This window comes from Megalobrama amblycephala, linkage group LG21 (assembly GCF_018812025.1).
Source record: "Megalobrama amblycephala isolate DHTTF-2021 linkage group LG21, ASM1881202v1, whole genome shotgun sequence".
Taxonomy (NCBI): Eukaryota; Metazoa; Chordata; class Actinopteri; order Cypriniformes; family Xenocyprididae; genus Megalobrama; species Megalobrama amblycephala.
This window is the reverse complement of record NC_063064.1, coordinates 32,731,064-32,753,788: the sequence shown is the minus strand read 5'-3', so window position 1 is coordinate 32,753,788 and position 22,725 is coordinate 32,731,064. Positions and strand designations below refer to the sequence as shown.

General features: G+C 34.9%; 1 protein-coding gene across 2 annotated transcripts; it reads left to right on the top strand.

Annotated features, from left to right (window-relative positions):
• The first annotated feature begins 3,746 nt into the window (after positions 1-3,746).
• LOC125256484 (atlastin-2-like) lies at positions 3,747-21,150 on the top strand. Of its 2 annotated transcripts, XM_048172528.1 has the most exons (14): positions 3,747-3,902; positions 9,306-9,580; positions 10,034-10,168; positions 13,155-13,259; positions 13,342-13,392; positions 14,353-14,409; positions 14,504-14,596; positions 15,926-16,064; positions 16,287-16,414; positions 16,489-16,545; positions 18,039-18,110; positions 18,195-18,626; positions 20,203-20,217; positions 20,314-21,150. In XM_048172528.1, the coding sequence occupies exons 1-14, from the start codon at positions 3,830-3,832 to the stop codon at positions 20,422-20,424; spliced, it is 1,743 nt and encodes a 580-aa protein (XP_048028485.1). In that variant the 5' UTR covers positions 3,747-3,829; the 3' UTR covers positions 20,425-21,150. The 2 variants fall into 2 exon arrangements, with proteins under 2 accessions (XP_048028485.1, XP_048028486.1); XM_048172529.1 differs by lacking the exon at positions 20,203-20,217.
• The last annotated feature ends 1,575 nt before the right edge of the window (positions 21,151-22,725 follow it).

The window sequence follows — 22,725 nt, the reverse complement described above, 5'->3', positions numbered from 1 at the left end:
TTATGTAGTTGCTGTGGAGTTGATTCAACTCATCCACTAGCATGTGCCGTCATGTTCATCTTTTGTGTTGAATTGACCCTCGTTTGTGAAGCAGTCCGGCGTAAAATGACGGCATGACAACAACACTCTACTACAACAACTCTTCCTCTTCTCTAAAGCAGCCCAGCATGGCCCCGCCCCCTTTGTTATGTGTTCTAGGGGGCGGGGTTTATGTAAATTTTAGGGTTAGTGATGTCACCAACCAGGGAAGAAGCTCAATGTAGTCCCTACCAGCCGTTTGTTGTAGTCCTTAAACAGCGAATTCTTTCAAATAAAATATCTCCCTTTTCATTGAACTTTGAGTGTTGTAACTTTGCAGATGCTGTTTATGCTCAAACAGCAACATTACACACTAACTAAAGTTAAAAAAGTGAAATCATAATCAACCAGCCCTTTAAACCATCTTTAGACACGGTACTGAACTCAAAGTACATGAAGCTGAGCTTGAATCCCTAGAAGAGTCACGGTTCTGGAGCACAGTGAAGCGAAATCAAATGAAACAAACCCTCAGGTCCTTCTCGACACACTTCATATTCCAGAACTGTTTCTGTGGCTCATGAAGGAAGGGTTCTGATGCGAGTGTCACGTCAGCTGCAGTCCGTGTCCTAGTTTAGTCTGATCTCATTTCATGAGATGTTCTTTCTGTCCACCTCTCACTGCATGAAGAAGAAGTGGATGTTTAATACATGAAACCATTCAGCTGTTTCTCAAGCTGCACAATGCAGTGTATCACAGAGGATATGAAGACAGCGCTGCATCCTGATTGGTTCGTTTGCATCTGCTTCAGCCAATGAGGTTCCACTCTCTTTATCTTAGCTGTCTCTTCTGACCTCATTGGCTCTTCAGTCTCTCAGGACAGCAGATCACTTCATCATGGAACAAATTCTTCCTCTCATGTAATCGGGTCATGAAGCTCGTGCACACGCGTGACGCCTAACAGGGAACGTTCTGGCAAAGTTATGATCAAATGTTCTCTCAGAAAGGTTGACAGAACCTTTGTTCAAAGTTATCTGGTCTTTAAAGGTGCAGAAAGCAATTTCTGAGAAACACTGTTGAAAGTGGATCGGACTGAGTACCAAAACACACTTGTAGCCAATCAGCAGTAAGGGGCGTGTCCACTCATTAAGGTGCCTGCATAGTGTGTTTTTGAGTTTGGGGGCGGAGCTATCAAGATGTGGTCCTTTTAAGTTTGCTTTGGTGAATTCAAATATCAACAGAGATTCTCAGAAATCGCTTACTGCACCTTTAATAATCTACAAAAAAATATTTATTCATCGTTCATGGAATGGTTTTTTTTTTCTGAAACATTTTAGTTGCACAATTGTATAATGTTTTTAAATATTGCTACTTTTATCAGAATGTTCAGAGAACATTCAAATGTAACGTTCACAAAATGTTTGCAAAATGATACAATGGAATGTTCCCTTAAAAAGTTTAAAGAGAACATTCGGAAATAACGTTTTCATAACTTAATGGGCAAAACGTTTTTAAATTACCCTGTAGTCAATAATTTTATCCCTTAAAACTCGTCTTTGATCACCAAAATTACATATTAAAGGATTAGTTCACTTTCAAATTAAAATGTCCAAGATGTTCATGTCTTTCTCTCTTCAGTCGAAAAGAAATGAAGGTTTTTGATGAAAACATTCCAGGATTTTTCTCCTTATAGTGGACTTCAATGGCCTCCAAACGGTTGAAGGTCAAAATTACAGTTTCAGTGCAGCTTCAAAGAGCTCTACATGATACCAGATGAGAAATAAGGGTCTTATCTAGAGAAACCATCGGTCATTTTCTAAAAAAAAAAAAATGTATACATTTTAATCATAAATGCTCATCTTGAACTGGCTCTCTTCTTCTTCTTCTTCTTCTTCTTCTTCTTCTTCTTCTTCTTCCGATTACTGCCCTCCACAGGTCAAAGTTTAAACTAATTGCTATATACTTGCACTAGCATATTGTATATGACAATTTAGTTCAAACTTTGACCTGTGGAGGGCAGTAATACACTTAATTTGTTTTCGACTGAAGAGAGAAAGACATGAACATCTTGGATGACATGGGGGTGAGTAAATTATCAGGAAATTTTAATTTAAAAAGTGAATTAATCCTTTAATGCCTTAAAATAGCTTGAATGTAATGCTACACCCTTACCTCATTTATTATATGTGGATTTATGAATATGATAATTAGCCCCGCCTCCACTCACTTGCACAAGCTCAGAGATCCACTCAGTCAACTTAAAAACACCACATAAACATATAAACAACATGAAAAACTTGATTTTCCCCACAGGGGGACTTTAAACATATTTTTTGTCAGCTGGGGAGGGGCTCATTTTACACCTCATTAACATACTGTATCACAGACAGAGAAGATTGTAATTGATTTCATGCATGCTTTCATATTCCACTGGTTTCCTCCGAGTCAGTAATGAGCTGCTGTGACATTCTGATCCATTAACAGCGGCTGATCGATACGGCTGAAGAGCGATGTGATCCATATCGATTCCTATCAATTCCCAGTATTCAGTGCTAATGAATCTTCATGTTTTTGCAATACTTGTGAGGGCTAATATAGTGAAATATTATGGTAACTGACATTTTATGTGTCCTCACTAGTTAAAAATGCTCATAAATCGGCCAAATCATGTTTATTTATCAATCTAATAACATGCACAGGTTATGAAGGTTAGGGCATAAATATAAAATACCAGCCACCAACAGCATCATAAGACACTGATATTTGGTTGCATGTTAGTTCTGATGTCAGGGATCCAATGTTTGCCATCACCCTGATTTTTATTTCAAAATTTAACATTCGTCTTTCTGACATTAAATTGACATTAAATTCACTTTTTTATGTAACATTTTTACCCTTTTAGACAAAATTACTTTTAATTTATTTTGGCATGTCCAACTCAAACATTCACTTAAGTGACATTCAGAGATTTTATTGAGTGTAGAAGAAACAATGGAAGTCTATGAGATGAACAGTTTCTTCTGGACTGAATCTTTTATCACACAGCTTGTTCACCCACATGACCTCTGACCTCTGGACACACAAATGAAACGGGCGTCAGCAGCACTGCAGAACAAAAGCAGCCGTACAAACAAACATCTGTTGTGTGAAACTTCACATTTCACACAGAATATCTACAGCACATGCCTGATCACATGTTACAGACACACACACACACACACACACAATAATAGTCAAATCCGTGTGGAATGTGCAGTAATCCTGATTATAAACACATAAAAGCTGATATTTCTCACTTTCATTTAGTTTAAGTTGATGTACTAAAATAACTAAAACTGAAATAATTAATAAAAACTATATAGACATATTTAAAAAACTAATACAAATGCCAAAAAACACAATTAAAACGTAAATATAAAATATTAATACAAATATAATAGCATCGCAATCATACAAAAATAAAAATAAAATGCAACTTCAACCTCATGAATTATTCATGTATGAATGTAAATAATTTAGAGGCTTGTTTCCGTCACCGAATAAAAAATATTTTTTTCACTTTAACTTTTTTCACTTTGACTTTTTTATCCCACAATTCCGAGTTTCTATCTCATAATTATGATTTCCCCCCCTTATCTTCCATAATAATTCACGTTCATTATTACTGTATGATGATGAGGTAGTGAATGATGTATCCATCCACACATGGATACATGAACGCGCTGCGCGCGGCCGTGATAAAGCAACGAACGCGCAAGAGTGTAGTGGTGTTCGTGACGTCAGGCGCGTGCGATTATTTTGAACGGGGGTCAAGATGGCGGAGGAGAGCAGCTTAAAGCACCGGAATCACACCGGACAGAACTGCACAAGTAGCCGATATAACGAAGGTAAATCCGGCGGAAAACAGCGCGATTGTGTGCGCGTTTTAACGGGCAGTGCACGTTTAACTGCAGCGGAGCGCGAGCGTCGCGTCCTGGCCGTTTGGCGGGAGGCGCGTGCAGGCCAGCGATCGCGCTGCGGTAAAATCAATAATAATAGAATTAATTCATACAGCATTAGAATTAAATAAACATCAGTAAAGAAAAGACCTCAGTCGGAGTGAGATAACGGCGAATTAAATTTGACCGTCATAAATCGGTGAATGAAAAACACCTGAGGACTGATGCAGAGGATTTCACAACCGACCAAAGCATCGATTTGATTTGATTTCATTATTTTGAGTGTGTTTGTTATTGTTAAAGCTCTGTATGGGCGTTTATACTTTTAATGGTTCAGTCAGTGCGAGTGTCAGTTTCAGTGGTTTGTGTTCATCAGGCCACACGGAAATACAGAAAATATATCAGAAGACAAACAACACAAACAACTGGAGATTTCAGATATAAATCACAGGAATTCAGTAGAAAGAATGACATATAGAGATGCTTTACTGTTTGACAGGTTCGTGTTGTGTTTCTGGGGGTTGTGTAAAGGTTATATGATGGTTTCTGTGGATCATATGTTGAATTATGTTTAGCTTACTATCATTTTGTAAAATTCAAAAGATCTTGAGTATGAGTGTGATTTTATATATATATATATATATATATATATATATATATATATATATATATATCTCATACATGCATACATACATACATACATATGGTTGTTCCTGTCCTTGATTCTGATTGGTCAATAGCTGTTATATTCATGACGACCGCTTCACCCAACGATTCTGTGTATCACTACACAACACCATTATCAACCAGTCTTAGCAATGTAAACTAGAAGAGTACTGTGAGAAAGAGATCGATTGAGCGAGTTTATTACCTGCATTTTCCTTCAGGTCAGTCCTATGTTAATAATAAAAAATCAGTTTAAATGTCCGCTGCAATATCTTGTCCTTTTAACAATTGAGGGGTTTTCCCGTGACTGACAGCGCTAGTCAAAGCATTTGTCAGTTGCGTCTTGTTCCCTGTTAACAACAATTCAGTCTTCAATATAAAATTCTTTGCTTCTGACTGACACACTCATAAAGACAATCTTTGCCTTTATCTAATGGTGTAATAACGTCTGTTGCTGTTCACGGTCAGAAAGTATTTTTTCCGGTGGAGGAAAGGCTTTTAGTGAAAGTTTACTTGCATTTATACATATTTTTGGCTTTAATATTTGTATTGTGCAGTAACCGTTTTATAAAAGCAATAAGGTACTCGAGGCTAGTGCTATATTGTGAATAAGTCACTGCTGAAGGGGTTACTCCGCTTTGTGCCGTGCCTAACAATGCCCTTCAGCTGTGACTTATTCACGATACAGCACAGCTTCGAGTACCTTATTGCAATACAAGTATTAATGTATTTTATACATTATATAAAATCTATATGTATATATGTGATAGATTTTAATCTATTCTATAATCTCAATATTATTGAATCCTAAATCCCAAGAATCAATCTTTTAGTCTGTTGTTTTCAGTTGATGTGTGAAAAAAGCTTCATTAAACATTATTTTGTAGCGTTCCTACCATCCAATAATCGTAATAAGTTTTGTGTGTTATTTTCTCAGCTTTCAAATTATGTCAGTTTTATTACAACAATAAAAATAGTTTTGGCGCTCTTTAACGTGTCGTGACAGATTGCTGTAGCGCTTCAGTTCAAGTGGCATGTGAACCGATCATCCCTTCTTTACTATTAGTTATAGCACCAAATAAATGAACATCAGAATGAATGTTGAAAGATACAATACAGCTTACTGAAATGAATCATGTCTTGTGTAAACGCTCAATCAGTGTTTCAACCATCAATAAAACAGCGTAACATTACATTTACCACAGAAAAGGCCATAAACTTGATAGTTGGCTAGAAAAATAAGTCTAGAGAGGTGCATTTTGATAAACATATGCACTATATTACATATTCAAAAATGTGAAGATATCATTATAACTTTATTATTATTAAAAACTGCCTTATGTGCAATTTTAAATTCTTCTATACAAATCAGTTGTTAATTTTAACCTTTAATATTATAGTAATGCACTGACAGGGTTACTGTATTTTACCTGATATATATATATTTCCAAATAAATCAAATCCAACTGAATTAAGATCAAAATTGAAACGCAAGCTTGTTAATCGAATTGTGAAATTTGTGTCAGTGCCCAGCCTTTATCAATGCTTTCATTCATTTCTGTGAGTTTGAGTTTGTTGTGTGTTTGATTTGATCTGAATAATCTCAGCTCTGGTATTCTGCTTTTATAGTTAAGCTTGCATAGGTAGTTAGTACGGGTCATCGTGCTCTCAACGCTGCTGGACTCTTTCCATGTATGGAAATGTAGTTTTGTTCCACTGAGCTCTGACTGAAACGCTCTAACATTCACCCAGAATCCTCCAGCAAATCACGAGTGCTGTGGCTTTTATATTGTCTTATATCCATGTTTCATTCATGAGGGTTTCCTTCTGTTATGCCTGAACTAATATGTCCCATATCTGAGCAGTATTTCCTCTCACAAGGCTTCAGTGTTATGAGTGGCATCAGTAAGGCTGGTTTCTTCTGTATTTGTATTACTGTAATAAATAATTACACATTTTGTTTTTAGAAATATATTTTTTATATGTGCTCGTTGTGCTGAAAAAAAAGAAATGAAATGTTATGCTTTCTTTACAATAAAAAAACTAGGTTTTTAAATTGCAAACTGCTCAAAACCATAACCTCTTTTATTTTGCGGGAAAATTATGATGCAAAACACTAGTGGTTGGTTAGTAAATTGCAGCAGATTATTCCAAGGTTACACATTTTTCAATGAAAGTGAGATTCGGTGAACGCGGCACCATCCTCACTGTTTGAACCATGAATTTGAACATTTTATGAATGTTCTAATATTTTTGTAACTGATTTAGTCTTATTTAGCGATTAAATTACCCTATTTAGCGATTTCTGAGAAACATTGTTGAAAGTGGATCAGACAGAGCACCAAAACACACTCATAGCCAATCAGCAGTAAGGGGCGTGTCCACTCATTAGGGGGAGGTGCCTGTGCTGCATAGCGTGTTTGTGAATTTGGGGGTGGAGCTATGATCCTTTTGGGTAGAGGCGTGTTTGTTTCTCTGAATTCAAATATCAAGAGTTTCTCAGAAATTGCTTACTGTACCTTTAACAGCTTTTACTGTTTATCACAATACTATCAAGGATCTTAATGTGCAGCTCTTATGGATTCGGCTAATAGAAGCACATATTGTATGTACGAGTATAAGATTACATGTTGAGTGTTTGTTCAGGGCGTTGGTGGGTTGTTTCTCTGTGTTTCTCCTCTGTGTACTACACGAGATGTTGCTTTAAATAACCTCACTGCCTCTGCGTTCATACAGGAAAACACACTTTATTAATGCGCCAATAATCTAGATGGATAACCAGAACAAAATGACTTGGAATGGAAACCGTGATATGTAACTAGGAGACTCAAATACTAATGAAACTGTGTGTTGCATTTGTCTTTTCTGTCAATATATCTCATCAGCTGGATCAGTGTTTTTATGTCAGAGGTTCTGTTATCGGGAAGTTAAACTGGTTTTGGCCTGTTTACGTCTCTAGATTTAGCCCTAGATGTGTTTGTGGGTAACTTTAGACTGGCTGATGTGGGTCACTGCATTTACAGCATTCATGGTCTTTTTTTGAGGTCAAACTCAGTGATCCAGTAATGGAGGAGGACCTCTGGGACATGACGACATGTGATCCCTCATTCTCCTCTCACACTCCTCCGTGTTCTCTTGATCACTCAACTTAAGTGTGTGTGTTTATGGCTGTAAATAATGGATCTGACCATCAGGTGTGATTCATCTGCTTCTGTTCTCACACTGATCAGTGATTTACAGTAGTGACGGTAGCGCTCCAGAGTCCAAACTAACATTTATAGGGCCCTATAAAATCCGTTTTATGTTTTCACACATATTGTTTTATTTTTTTCAAATTCCTTTTTTTTTTTTTTTTTTTTTTTTTTTTTTTTTTTAATTTTTGTATATCCAGGGTTTTTTTTTTTTTTTTTTTTTTCGGTTTTTTTTTGTTTGTTTTTTGGACCCCATTTTAATGGTTGAAAATTACATTTTAGTAATCAAAAAGCATGTCTAATTAATTGAAATCATGAAACTTAGACAATTTAACAACAATTTATTTTAAGTTTAACAAAAAATACATTCTTTAGGGCCCTATGAAATACGTTTTTTTTTTTTTTTTTTTTTTCAAATTCCATTTTATTTTTACCAAATTCTGTGTTTTCTGTTTTTGATTCCATTTTAATGGTTTAATTAAGTTTTAATAATCAAAAAGCATGTCTAATTAACTAAATTCACAAAAGCAAAAATTCATTTCTATTAAGTTTTGTTTTTGAAAGAAATTCTGTGTTGTGTATTTTAATTTTTCTGGCAGTCAAATTAAGGCATAAAACATTAATTTAATTTATCTTTTAATAATATGAAATTAAACTTTTTTTTGTCAAACAAAGTGCTGCACAAAAGAGCTTTACTGTTAAAATTAAAACATGGAAGAAAAATGGATTATTACTTAAATTAAGTTTTATTTAATAATAATAATTTATTATTATTATTATTATTATTACATTGAGATGTAGCTAAATTCCACTGTACATCAGTAATATATTTCTGTCACTATTTCTTCAAGTTAAACCGAACCTTTATTTTGACGGGTTGCAGTGAAGACCGTTGAGTTTCTGTGTTTATGATATGATAAAAATCTCAAAATGGTAAAATGCTCATGAAGTGACTCTCAGAGCGGCTCTGGAAATGAAGTTCATGCATTTGTCCTCAAATAGTGAGGCGTCAGAGGCTGAAAACACTGCGTGTGTCACGCGTGCTTCAGTGTGGAAAATGAAACTGCGTGTCTGCGCCATTCATTCACACAGAAATGCAAAATATGCAGGATTCATATTTAAATCGTTTTTGCGGTTTAGTATTCACAGACACTACTAGTCTATATCGCGATTTAAGTGTACTGACCTAATTTTTATTTATTCATCAAAAATGGTTATACACTAAATTCCGTTTTTATGACTGGATTCTGCAATTTGGTCCACGTTTTCTACATCTCGGAAATCATAGGACCCTATTTGTCCAATGGGCTGCAGTGTTTTACACACATTAATGACAGCAAAACCTGGTTTGGAAAGGGTTAATCAGTCTAATTAAGTGATTATTGTTACTTCCTCATAACCGTGCTTGAGCTGTTTTTAGAGGAATCAGATGACAAATACTCAGGGAATCTGTTCTCATGTCCATACATGATTGTTTTCTGTCATCTGTGTGCAGGTGTGTCTGGGGTGGAGGATGTCCAGCGGAAGATGAGCTCTGATGATTTGGACGAGGAACCGCTGCTGGACGAGGTGGAGGCGTACGGGCCGATCCAGATCGTAATTGCAGATGAGGATAATCATGAGTTTTCTCTGGATGAAGAGGCGCTGGAGCGACTCCTCCTGCAGGAGCATGTGCGAGATCTCAACGTGGTGGTGGTGTCCGTGGCGGGCGCCTTCCGCAAGGGCAAATCCTTCCTGCTGGACTTCATGCTCAGATACATGTACAACCAGGTGAGAATCGGCACCGGGATCATGAAACCTTAACAGACTTGCACATGAAGAACGGTAACCTTCACTTTTGTGTGCGTTTTGGTCCAGATTCATGACTGAGTGTTGGATTCGTCACACATTGTGAACGTTCATACAGCAGCTCTTGTGACGCTGCCGATCTGCTTTAATCCATTACAGCCGCTTTACTGTGAAACACTAATGTTTTGTGTTCGTCTGAAAGAGTCTTTTGTTATGCTGTTAAGTGTTATTCAGTTTGTTTTGAAGTTTTTAGACTGACCTCTCACTCTGAACATACAGGGCACAGGTGTCTCATGACTGGAGCGGTTCAGAAAACTGCTGAAAAAGTCTGACATCAGGTGGCTTCGGGTCTGCTGTGATATGAACGTCCTGTGCTGACAGCAGTGACAGTCTCATGAGTGGATCTGAACATGTCTGTGTGTCTGTGTCTGTCAGAGCTCAGATTTCTGGCTGGGTGGGAATGAAGAGCCGCTGACGGGCTTCACCTGGCGGGGCGGCTGTGAGCGGGAGACGACGGGCATTCAGGCCTGGAGTGAGGTGTTTGTGGTGGAGAAACCGGATGGCAGCAAGGTAAAAATCAGCCCACATCACAGCGTTCACTACAAAACCAACAACTGTAGCCCTGTCCAAATACCCACACTTGCTCGTGTACGTGACAGGAAGTAAGTGCACAAGACTGTCCTATGTCTTAAAAATGACCAAGTGCGGTGCCCTTAATGCACACTAAACCCACACTACCTTGAATACTGCTTCTGAGTGGTATTCGAGGCTAAGCGTATCCCATCATGCATCATGTTCGGGAACTCGCATACCCCGAAATTGCGAGATGTCAAGGAAAACATACGACTGTAAGTTAAATTATATATAATGCATATAATTTGGTTGTAAAATATAAAGTGTTGCGCATTTTATTGATGCAAAGATGAGTAGGCAATGTGTATTTTGTACAACATTTGCAACTGCTTTTTATCACTCAAAGCACCATAATTTTAAAATAGTGTCTTCTGATGGTTACATAGCAACCACTGAACATACATTTAGAAGTGTATTTTAAAATGCAGAGTATTGAAAATAATAATTAAAAAAAAGAAGCTGTAAACGCTTGCATTTTTTGCAAGACTATAAGTGTGTCCCGTCGGGCAATCAGAAGTTCTACACACACTTGCCGTCTTCACGCCCACTTGAACACTTGGGCCAAATACAGGAAATACGTCATGTAAGTAGACAAGTGGTCAAGTGCAAAGACAGCATTTGTCACCAGCTTTTGTCACCCGTCTTCTCAGTAGGGCCGCCCCTGACTAAAGATTTTTCTAGTCGACTAGTAGTCGTTAATTTAAACCATTAGTCAATTAATTGCAAGTTTATATTACTTTAATTACTTAAATAAATAAGCACACACATAAAGCGTGACGGAAAGCACCGGCAAAAGTAATGATTATGAGACACTGTTATTGTTTATTAATAAACAAGTGTTTTCTGTTGTTGTTCCTGCCGCGACGTAACAGAAAAATAGAAACTAAAATAGAATCATTGCGTGTTGCAGTTGCGGCTAGTTAGGACAAAAACTCTGATTAACATGTATAAGATACATTGGCATTGCGTCGTGTCTGGTGGCCTATACGCTAAGTTTCAGTTCATTTTTTGTTAAACGCTGCTGTTCAAGGAACCCGAGATTGCAGAAATCGCATCCTGTTTGTTTTCTTTGTTACAAAAGCACAACATTTTGTTATTGTGAGTTTACACAAATAAAAGTAGACCCTTACAAGTTTTGAATGATGTTTCACTCTTATCTGTATGACCAAAAATGACAGAGTATTTTAAAGGTGCCCTAGAATTAAAAATTGAATTTATCTTGGCATAGATGAATAACAAGAGTTCAGTACATGGAAATGACATACAGTGAGTCTCAAACTCCATTTTTCCTCCTTCTTATATAAATCTCATTTGTTTAAAAGACCTCCGAAGAACAGGCGAATCTCAACATAACACTGACTGTTACGTAACAGTCGGGATCATTAATATGTACGCCCCCAATATTTGCATATGCCAGCTCATGTTCAAGGCATTAGACAAGGGCAGCCAGTATTAACGTCTGGATCTGTGCAGAGCTGAATCATCAGACTAGGTAAGCAAGCAAGAACAATAGCGAAAAATAGTAGATGGAGCAATAATAACTGACATGATCCATGATTACATGATATTTTTAGTGATATTTGTAAATTGTCTTTCTAAATGTTTCGTTAGCATGTTGCTAATGTACTGTTAAATGTAGTTAAAGTTACCATCGTTTCTTACTGTATTCACGGAGACAAGAGCCGTCGCTATTTTCATTTTTAAACACTTGCAGTCTGTATAATTCATAAACACAACTTCATTCTTTATAAATCTCTCCAACAGTGTGTAATGTTAGCTTTAGCCATGGAGCACTATCAAACTCATTCAGAATCAAATGTAAACATCCAAATAAATACTATACTTACGCGATTAGACATGCTGCATGACGAACACTTTGTAAAGATCCATTTTAAGGGTTATATTAGCTGTGTGAACTTTGTTTAAGCACTGTTTAAGGCAAGCACGAGCTCTTGGGGTGTGGAGCACAAACATTTAAAGGGGCTGCAGCCTAAATCGGCTCATATTTAATGATGCCCCAAAATATGCAGTTAAAAAAATTAATTAAAAAAAATCTTGAGCTGAAACTTCACAGACACATTCAGGGGACACCTTAGACTTATATTACATCATTTAAAAAGACGTTCTACAGCACCTTTAAGTTGTTTCCGCTGTTATCAGGAAAAATATGCAAGTGATCGCGCCGGCGCCTCCATGTCTTGCAGTAAAGCACCCTAATACTTCACCTTCCACACTCTGCATGAACAGTTGATACGCGCCTAATAATAGCGCACATTTATGTTCGGCCATGTAAAGTCGCCACTACTTATATGTTTCAAATGATAAGCCATATTTGAGGTTGATGGATGATAGGCGAACGTTTGGATTTCCTGCCCGACATACTGTAATTATCACAACGAACCGCTGTTAATGATATCTTCCTCACTGACGGAATGACCTCGCCACTTTTTTTTTTTTCCTGTGACTAACCAATTAATAAAATTTTGGACTAACATTTACTCAACTCAGTCCTAGTTCTCATAAAGCTCAAATAAATCACTGAACAACCTTTTTCATAAGCCAAAAAACATGGAAGTTGCATCTTTTCTTCCCTATTGTGCCGTATATCCGAGTGAAACGTCTTCTGGAACAAGAACAAATGTAGGGCGGGGCTTGATTTGTCTGTGGGGAATTGATTGATTGATTGTGGTTCGGTTTGGTGGATCTCATGTGAGTGACAGGTTGCCCCGCCCTCTTCATCAGAGAAGAGATGCTGCAAGAGGAAGTTATTCTGATTAAAAATCACATTATTTACAAAATAATGATGTGCACAGATAATCTAAACCTCCCGTTAGTTATGAAGTGATTCTCACTCGTGTTGTGTTTGCGTGTGAGATGAGGCGTGTTCTGGCTCAGTAACCCGTGACCATCTGTGTGTCCGCAGGTGGCAGTGCTGCTCCTGGACACGCAGGGAGCGTTTGACAGTCAGTCCACCATCAAAGACTGCGCCACCCTGTTTGCCCTCAGCACCATGACCAGCTCCGTACAGGTACGACACATGTCACATGTGCGTCTGTGAGAGATCATGTGGCCAGAACATTGTGTCCTGATGCTTCTGTTTCTATGTACAGGTCTATAATTTGTCCCAAAACGTTCAAGAAGACGATCTGCAACATCTTCAGGTGAGACGCACTGATCCGTGAGTGTTTACAGGTTGAGTCAGGCTTGAAAACGGCTGAATGTCGTTGTGTTGAGTGACGCATATCAAATAAAGGTGACCAACCTGGTTTATTCCTCACAGATAACTTCTTGAAATTATCATCAGTGGATTATTTTAACATTTAAGTTTGTCATGTGGCCATACACAATACATGGAAAAACTACTAATAATAATCAGTATATAATATTTTCACTTTCTATCTGTGCTGTTGTTTCATTCTTGCTCTAGGTTCAAGTGTCAGATTTTCTTTTTAAATGTGTCTTTACGAGAATAGACGCTTTGTCGAATTAAACGTTGCACTTTTAAAATCTTTAAATGCCGTTTGCAGGAACCTGATGCTCTGTAGAAATATGTAAATAGATGTGACACAGAGATGTACTTCACATTATCAAAACAAGATCTTTAGCATTTCAAACCTGTCTCAGCCTGTTAAATGTCACACTTGGCGTGCTTCTTTAATGACATATTTTAGTAAGCATCATAAATTATCATTCGAAAGCGTAATCACTGAGTTCATCCTGTGAAAGCGTTTTGAAACGATACTTTAGCAGCTCTCTTTTGTGATATCAACTTCACGACTCGGTTAGACATATGACTTTGATTTTTAGCATGTTCAGAGTCCAAATTATTTTATAAAATATATATTTTGTGTAAAATAAAAAGGACATTTGCTTCACAGTAAACGTCTATAACTTCACACGTTCAAGTGCTTTCACTTCTGCAATAATCTGCTGAGTGTCTTCTTTAAAAAGACGTTTATGAAAAAAAGCATTCATGAATTACAATCATTTAAGTTCAGATCTATAATAAACAGGTGAAGTACGTCTCTTCCTGTATCATGAATCTTTTGAGATGTCGTCATGTTACTGCATTATAAACGGTTATTATAATGTGTGTTTTTGCTGTCCATCTTGTTTTTCAGCTCTTCACAGAGTACGGCAGACTGGCCATGGAGGAGATCTACCTGAAACCCTTCCAGGTACGTTGTGTTTAACGGACCGTAAACACACTTGAGTGTGTGTGTGTGTGTGTGTGATGCTTCAGTAACGATGCATGTCTTTGTTTGCCCACAGTCCCTCATGTTTCTCATCCGAGACTGGAGCTACCCGTACGAACACGCTTACGGTCTGGATGGGGGAAACGAGTTTCTGGAGAAGAGACTGCAGGTGGGTCACATGATACTGTAGGAAACTGGTTCTCAACAGTCACCGTGATTTTTGCCAAGACATGTTGCATATTATGAACAACATTCCTGTCTGTAAATTAAGTCCTAACCCATAACCATGATAGGTGAGGAAAAAGAAAGTTGAATAACATCGATATAGAAGCACCTAACCCTGGTTGTAAGCCTAAACTTGACATAAACTGTAAATTTGACCTTCGAATCTGATTGGTTGATCCGGGAACATGTATTTGATGAAATCACATTCACTGGTTCTCGACCAGGGGGCCTCAAGATGACTTATAATTATTAAAAAAAAGACAAAACACTCATGAAAATAAACTAAAACAATGAATATCAAGATATTTCTTATTATTTGGGGGGAGGCTTAAGGTCAAAAAGGTTGAGATCCATTGATTTAAGGTATTTAAATGGATAAAGTATTATTAGTTTATTAAAATAACTCTATATAATACTAAAAAATAAACCTAAATAAAAATATAAACTAAAATTGTACATCTTTATTTATATATATATATATATATATATATATTTTTTTTTTTTTTTTTTTTTTTTTTTTTGAAGAACATGCAGTTCTGGAGTTATACAACTTCTGGAATCACAAAATAAATTAATGATATTAATTTATTATATAAAATAAATTTAATATATTATTATTAATTTACCATGTTAATTAATTCAATATATCAATAAAAAAAGTTAAAAAACAAGCAGCTTTGTCATAATTACATAATAACCTATAAAAATCTAAATGTTTTTATTGAAGAATATACAATTCTGAAACTTTTATTTCAGTTTTCATTTTAGTTTTATTAATATTTTGAATTTAGCTTTTATTTTTCTATTTTTAGTTTTATTTTGTTGATGTTAATTTTAGTTTACATTTTAGTAATTTCATTATGCGCTTTAGTTTTAGTTTTTTTTTTTTTTTTTTAAATCACTATTTATGTATCATTTTTATTTTGGATTTATTTATTTGTTAAATAATTTCATAGCATCAACTTAAACTTAATGAAAATTAGAAATCTTTTCTTGGCAGTAAACTGAAATAAGTTGAAGTTTTTCAGTTAATTAATATTTATCTTTTTATTTTATTTCAGCTTTATTTCAATTAACAGAAATGTTTTTAGTAGTTTTAGTTGACGATGACTTCACAAAATTAATTAATTTAATATTTTTAATAAACCATGTTAAATAATTGAATATATCATTATATTCAGTTGTAATTGTTGTGCAGTGATAATTGCTAGAGTCAGAAAGGTTGACGTAGAGCGTCTCGATCACATGTGCTGAATTATTCTGTGATTCTCAGGTGAAACAGAATCAACATGAAGAACTTCAGAACGTCAGGAAGCACATCCACTCCTGCTTCTCCAACATCAACTGCTTCCTCCTGCCGCACCCCGGACTCAAAGTGGCCACCAACCCTCACTTTGACGGACGGTTACGAGGTGAGAGCACAGCGCCCCCTGTGGGACACTTGCAGTTCACACACATCTAATTTTAGATGTGAGTGAAACCCTTGCATTGTCAAGTCCTGAATTATGAGGAAATAGTGTTTCTTGACCTTTGATGCATGGAAACCTGTTGTAGGAATCTCCAAAACAACACTGGGAACCTTTTTAAGGGAAATTTTTGGCAAATAATGTTTTAATGCATCTGTGTGTGTGTAGATATTGATGACGAGTTCAAGAGAGAGCTGGTGAATCTGGTGCCGCTGCTGTTGGCTCCGGAGAACCTGATGGAGAAAGAGATCAGCGGCTCCAAAGTCACGTGTCGAGATCTCCTACAGTATTTCAAAGTAAGAGCGGTATCCACCCAGTCTCCTTTGTTCAGATGTCTGCTGGGATTGACCCGTGTGTTTCTCTGTCGCAGGCCTACATGAAGATCTATCAGGGCGAAGAGCTGCCGCACCCCAAGTCCATGTTACAGGTATAGACGTGTAGAAAATACTGCTTTGACCCAATTCTAAGGCTTATTGCATGAATCATTCACAGAGAAGTTCAATCCCAGAATGCATTGTGATGAGCTCTATTAAATCATCTAATATTTCCATCTCATTGACTTTTCTTTTAATGTTTTCTGTGTATTGTTGTGCTGATGATGTTCCTCTTGCTCATTCAATTCAGTTTGATCATATTTAAGGTCATAAAAATATCTTAAATTATATAACAAAAGTCTTAATTCTCATTTTAAGAGTCTCAAATTTGGAGACAAACATGAATCTCAACACATTCTTATGTGATTATTAAGTAAAAACTCTTTGAACACATTATCAGACAGGTGTCAAAAGCACTAAACATTTTTACATTTTCACATAGTTTTTTATTGTTACATACTTTTTGTGCATTTATTTATTTATTGTAATATATTCTATTTTATTTTATTTTTATTTTGAATATATTTTCCCCCCATTAAACTTTTTAAGGTAAATGTCAAAAGCACTAAACATTTTAAAATTTTCAGTTATTTTTTTCTTTTATATCAATTTATTTTTGTGTATTTATTAGTTGTTTATTTTTTAATGTTACTATTTTTTTTATTATATACTTTAAACCGTTTTCACTAAACATTTTGAAATTTTATCAGTTTATTTTTGTGTATTTATTTTTATTTTTGTGTATTTATTTTTAATTTTGTGTATTTATTTTTAATGTATTCTATTTTAGGTTTATTTTTTATTATTTCTTTAAGAATTTTCACTAAAAGATTTTAAAATTCAGTTCTTTTTTCCTGTTTATATATATATATATATATATATATATATATATATATATATATATATATATATATATATATATAATTTATTTTTGTGTATTTATTTATTTATTTATTTATTATTCTATTTATATTTACTTTTATTGCTTATTTTTTATTTATTTTTAATATTTCCCCCTATGACAAATGCCAAAAGCATTAAACATTTAAAAAAAATTCTCAGTTATTTCTTCTGTTATATTATATTATATTATATTATATTATATTATATTATATTATATTATATTATATTATATTATATCAATTTATTTTTGTGTATTTTAGTTATTTATTTTTAATGTATTATTTTATTTTATTTTATTTATTGTTTATTTTTATTATTTCTTTTAGTTTTTTTCACTAAATATTTTAACATTTTCTGTTATTTTCTTTTTTTATTATATATTTTATCAATTTATTTTGTGCATTTATTAGTTTATTTTTGATTTATTATTCTATTGCTTATATTTTTATTTATTTTGAATATTTCCCCTCTAAATAACCCTATTTTTTTTTTCTGTTATATAATGTTATATCAGTTTATTTTTGTGTATTTATTAGTAATTTATTTTACATTTATTCTATTTATATATATTTTGTTTATTTTTTTATTAGCATGTGTTGTGTGATCCTCATGTGAATGATCTGGTTTTGATCATGTGACGCAGGCGACTGCTGAAGCCAATAACCTGGCAGCCGTAGCAGGAGCGAAAGACACGTACAACAAGAGCATGGAGCAGGTACGTCACACACAAACACACGATCGCATGATCTCAGCCTGCTGCTCCTCACGCCCGTGACGCCTGTTCGTTTCCCACGTGCAGGTGTGTGGAGGAGACAAACCCTACATCGCGCCGACCGATCTGGAGCGCAGCCACAACGAGCTGAAGCTGACCTGCGTGCGCCAGTTCCGCGCGGTGAAGAAGATGGGCGGAGAGGAGTTCTGCCGCCGCTATCAGGAGCAGCTGGAGCAGGAGCTCGACGAGGCCTACGCAAACTTTGTCAAACACAACGACGGAAAGAACATTTTCTTCGCGGCGCGTACGCCCGCCACGCTCTTCGCCGTGATGTTCATCATGTACGTGGTGTCTGTGGTGACAGGCTTTGTGGGCATAAACTCTGTGGCGACGATGTGTAACATGATGATGGGCGTAGCGCTGGTGTCGCTGTGCACCTGGGCGTACGTCAAATACTCAGGCGAGTTCAGAGAGGTGGGCAGCTTCATCGACCAAGTGGCGGAAACCCTGTGGGAACAGGTGCGTATCACACTTCCTCCTCTGCACCTGTGCTTTCCTGCGTCTGATCCAAACGCTTCCCCAACTGCTGATTTGTGCCTTTCCTTCCTGTCTGTCTGTATTGCATCACAAGGTGGTTTTTCTCCTTGTCTTATTTATAGGACTCTTATTCTGCAGTTTCCCCTCTTCCCCTCTTTTGTAACGCTTGTCCAGGTGCACTAAAGACTCATGTTTTATGACCTTTGTGTATTTTATGATCGTGTCAGATTAAGGTGAAATTAGAAGTGCTTAGCATTCAGATTTTATTTTGAACTCCCCTGAAAAAACTTTCTAAAGCAGGTGTCAAAATCTATTTTCAGATAGATATTGTTTCTGTTTTATTGTATATATTTTTATTTTTGTTATTCATGTTTTTTTTTTTTATTGTATATCAATTTTATTTAATGTTTTATTTATTATTTAATTTTTATTTATATTTTGGTTTTATATTAATTTTATAGTAAACAATATAGTAAAAGAGGCAGGTGTCACAAGCACAAACAATTTGCTAAAATATTTTTTTCTTATTGTTATTGTTTCTATTATATATTTTATCAATTAATTTGTGTATTTATTTATTTATTTTTAATTTATTCTATTTTTATTTAATTTATTTTGAATATTTTCCCCAGTAAACGTTCTATTATATTGTTTTATTCATTTATTTTAATTATGTATTATTTTTTTACTTTTTTACATTTTTATTTATGATTTAATTTTATTATTCCCTAGTAAACTTTCTAAGGCAGGTGTCAAATGCATTTTTTTTTTTTTTTTTTTTTTTTTTTTTTTATATTTTCACATAGTTCTTGAGATATATATATATATATATATATATATATATATATTTAAATATTTATAAAAATATTATTTAAATAAAAATAATATATTGATGTATTTTATATAAATAAAGCATAAAATACATCAATATAATTTATTAAAATATATATATATATATATATATATATATATATATATATATATATATATATATATATAAAAGTTTAAAAAGTATGTATATAAAAAATTGTATATATAATTATAATATATAATTGATACATTTTTATTTACATTTATTCATATATAAATATATATATATATACACACATTTATAATTTGTTTTTAAATGTGTAAATTTATATATTTTTTATTACAAAATATATTGATGTATTTTATTTATTTATATTTATTTATTTATTTATTTATTCATATTTTATTTATTTGACCAAATGACTATAGATTAGTAATATTTCCCATCACATCGGTCCCCAGAACCAGATGTTCATTCACACAGAGCAGTAGCTCCACCTCATAATGATTTAGACACTTTGATACTGAAGATTTCATGTTTCATTTACACTGAAGAGCTTCATCACCAGCCGCATGTTTGATTTTCTACATGAAAAGCCAGTCTTTTAAAGCTCTCAGAATGTCCTGCCACATTTCATATCATTATCTCCTCTTAAAGTTAAGAGAAATGAGTTTAAGCAAACACCTGTCAGCGAATGTAGTGTGTCTCTGTAACGTCTCGCTCTCTTCTCACCTCACGCTCGCACAGAGGACGCCGAGGAAGGTGAGACGTGACCTCTGCCCTCTAGTGGCCTCTGACCTCTTCATTCAAATCACACACGTGTGTGTGCGCGGTACTAACACTCATCCCTCGTTTTAGGTCTTTTCCAAACTTTTTGAAGTTGCCAGGAGCAAAGTGACGCTGGGCGCCCTGATGCCGACACAGCGACAGAGACTGTCCTCGAACAACAACGTCAAGAAGAGGAACTAGCCGTTTTAGCAGCGTCACGCTCCAGCTGAAGAAACCAAGTGCGCCGTGAACGCAGGTCGGCACGTTCACCCTCTTCTGTCCGACTCGGACGGAGGATTCTGGGGGTTTCACGGGGGTTTCCTCTTTCTCATGTCATTCCCATGCTGTCCGTCTCGTCTGTCCCGTATGTGTTCATGGAGAAGCGTTCGGCCTCCATCAGTCCTCCGGAAGACCTCGAGCAGTGTTACGGTAGAGGACCTAGTTGAGAACGCTGAACTGTACCAATGATTTCTGTCTCTCTGCTGTACAGATGAACTTCCTCGGCTTCGATCATTCCATCCAGATGTGTTTTCCTGTACAGATTAGGTTTTAAACTGGTCACGTGTAGGGCATGTTGTATGAGATCTGTGTGTAACTCCAGGATTTCTGCACTCTTCTTTTGTAGCAGGACAAATGATGGTTTCATGTTTATCTGCAGGAATGCTTCTGTGATTCGTGTCCATGTTGGAGAGAAACACACACACACACACGCTTAGTTTTATACAATCTTCATTCATGTCATCTGCCTTGAGCATTACGATTCTGGAATGTTTCATTCTTTTTCATTTATAATTGTTTCTTTAATTTATTTTTCAATTTGATTAAAATGAATCACTGTATATTTATGTGTGGATTGTGTTTGTGTTTGTTCATGAGTGACTTGAGGACGGTGTAAATGTTTTAATAAACTGGACCCTTTATTTTTTATTTTTTTGAGGAAGATATCAGATTATTTAGATTATGATTAAGTTACATTATTATATATTTTTCTACTCACTATAGTCATGTGCTTTTAAAGGGATAGTTCACCCCAAAATGAAAACTGTCATCATACAAAACATACTCACCCTCATTTCAATGCAGGTCATTACAAACCTGCATGACTTTCGTTCAACTTCAAAACACAAATGATGATATTTTTGATGAAATCTGACAGATTTCTGTCCCTCCATTGACAGCTACGTGACCACTTTGCCACTTCAAAAAGGTCATAAAGAGATCGTAAAACTAATCCATATGAGTCTAGCGGTTTAGTGCAAATTTTCTGAAGAGACTCGATCACTTTATATGATGAACTGATTGAATTTAGGCTTAATTTGTGTTCAAAAGATCAACAAAAGTCGTTTGGAACGACATGAGTCATTTTATCTTTATTTTTGGGTGAACTATCCCTTTAAATGTATTTTTTTTTTTTTCTGTTTTGAATTGGAAATATGTGTGTAATTATTTGCATGAATCATTTACTTCATAAATGAATTTGATGAGACTTTTGCTAAAATTCCCATTAAGTTATGATATTATTTTGGTATTATCTCTGAACGTCCAGTTTAAGTGTTTTAAAAATGTTTTTTTTTCTTGATTGATGATGAGAGATGATATTTATTCAAACCCAATGTTGCATATGTGGACCACATTTACTGCAAATTCAAATAAATAAATATATATACAGTACAGTTCAAAAGTTTGGAACCACTAAGATTTTTAATGTTTTTAAAAGAAGTTTCGTCTGCTCACTAAGGCTACAATTATTTAATTAAAAATACAGTAAAAAACAGTAATATTGTGAAATATTATTACAATTTAAAATAACTGTGTACTATTTAAATATATTTGACAAAGTAATTTATTCCTGTGATGCAAAGCTGAATTTTCAGCATCATTACTCCAGTCTTCAGTGTCACATGATCCTTCAGAAATCATTCTAATATGCTGATCTGCTGCTCAATAAACATTCATGATTATTTTCAATGTTGAAAACAGTTGTGTACTTTTTTTTTCAGGATTCCTTGATGAATAGAAAGTTCAAAAGAACAGCATTTATCTGAAATACAAAGCTTCTGTAGCATTATACACTACCGTTCAAAAGTTTGGGGTCAGTAAGAATTTTTATTTTTATTTTTTTGAAAAGAAATTAAAGAAATTAATACTTTTATTCAGCAAGGATGCATTAAATCAATCAAAAGTGACAGTAAAGACATTTATAATGTTACAAAAGATTAGATTTCAGATAAACACTGTTCTTTTGAACTTTCTATTCATCAAATAATCCTGAAAAAAATTATTGTACACAAATATTTTGTACAATTGTACACATTAAATGTTTCTTGAGCAGCAGATCAGCATATTAGAATGATTTCTGAAGGATCATGTGACACTGAAGACTGGAGTAATGATGCTGAAAATTCAGCTTTGCATCACAGGAATAAATTACTTTGTGAAATATATTCAAATAGAAAACAGTTATTTTAAATTGTAATAATATTTCACAATATTACTGTTTTT

Coding starts and splice junctions, on each gene's coding strand:
- LOC125256484 (XM_048172528.1), top strand. CDS start 3,830: ATGGCGGAGGAGAGCAGCTTAAAGCACCGGAATCACACCGGACAGAAC. Junction 3,903..9,305: donor AAGTAGCCGATATAACGAAG/GTAAATCCGGCG, acceptor ATCTGTGTGCAG/GTGTGTCTGGGGTGGAGGAT. Junction 13,393..14,352: donor ACGATCTGCAACATCTTCAG/GTGAGACGCACT, acceptor CTTGTTTTTCAG/CTCTTCACAGAGTACGGCAG.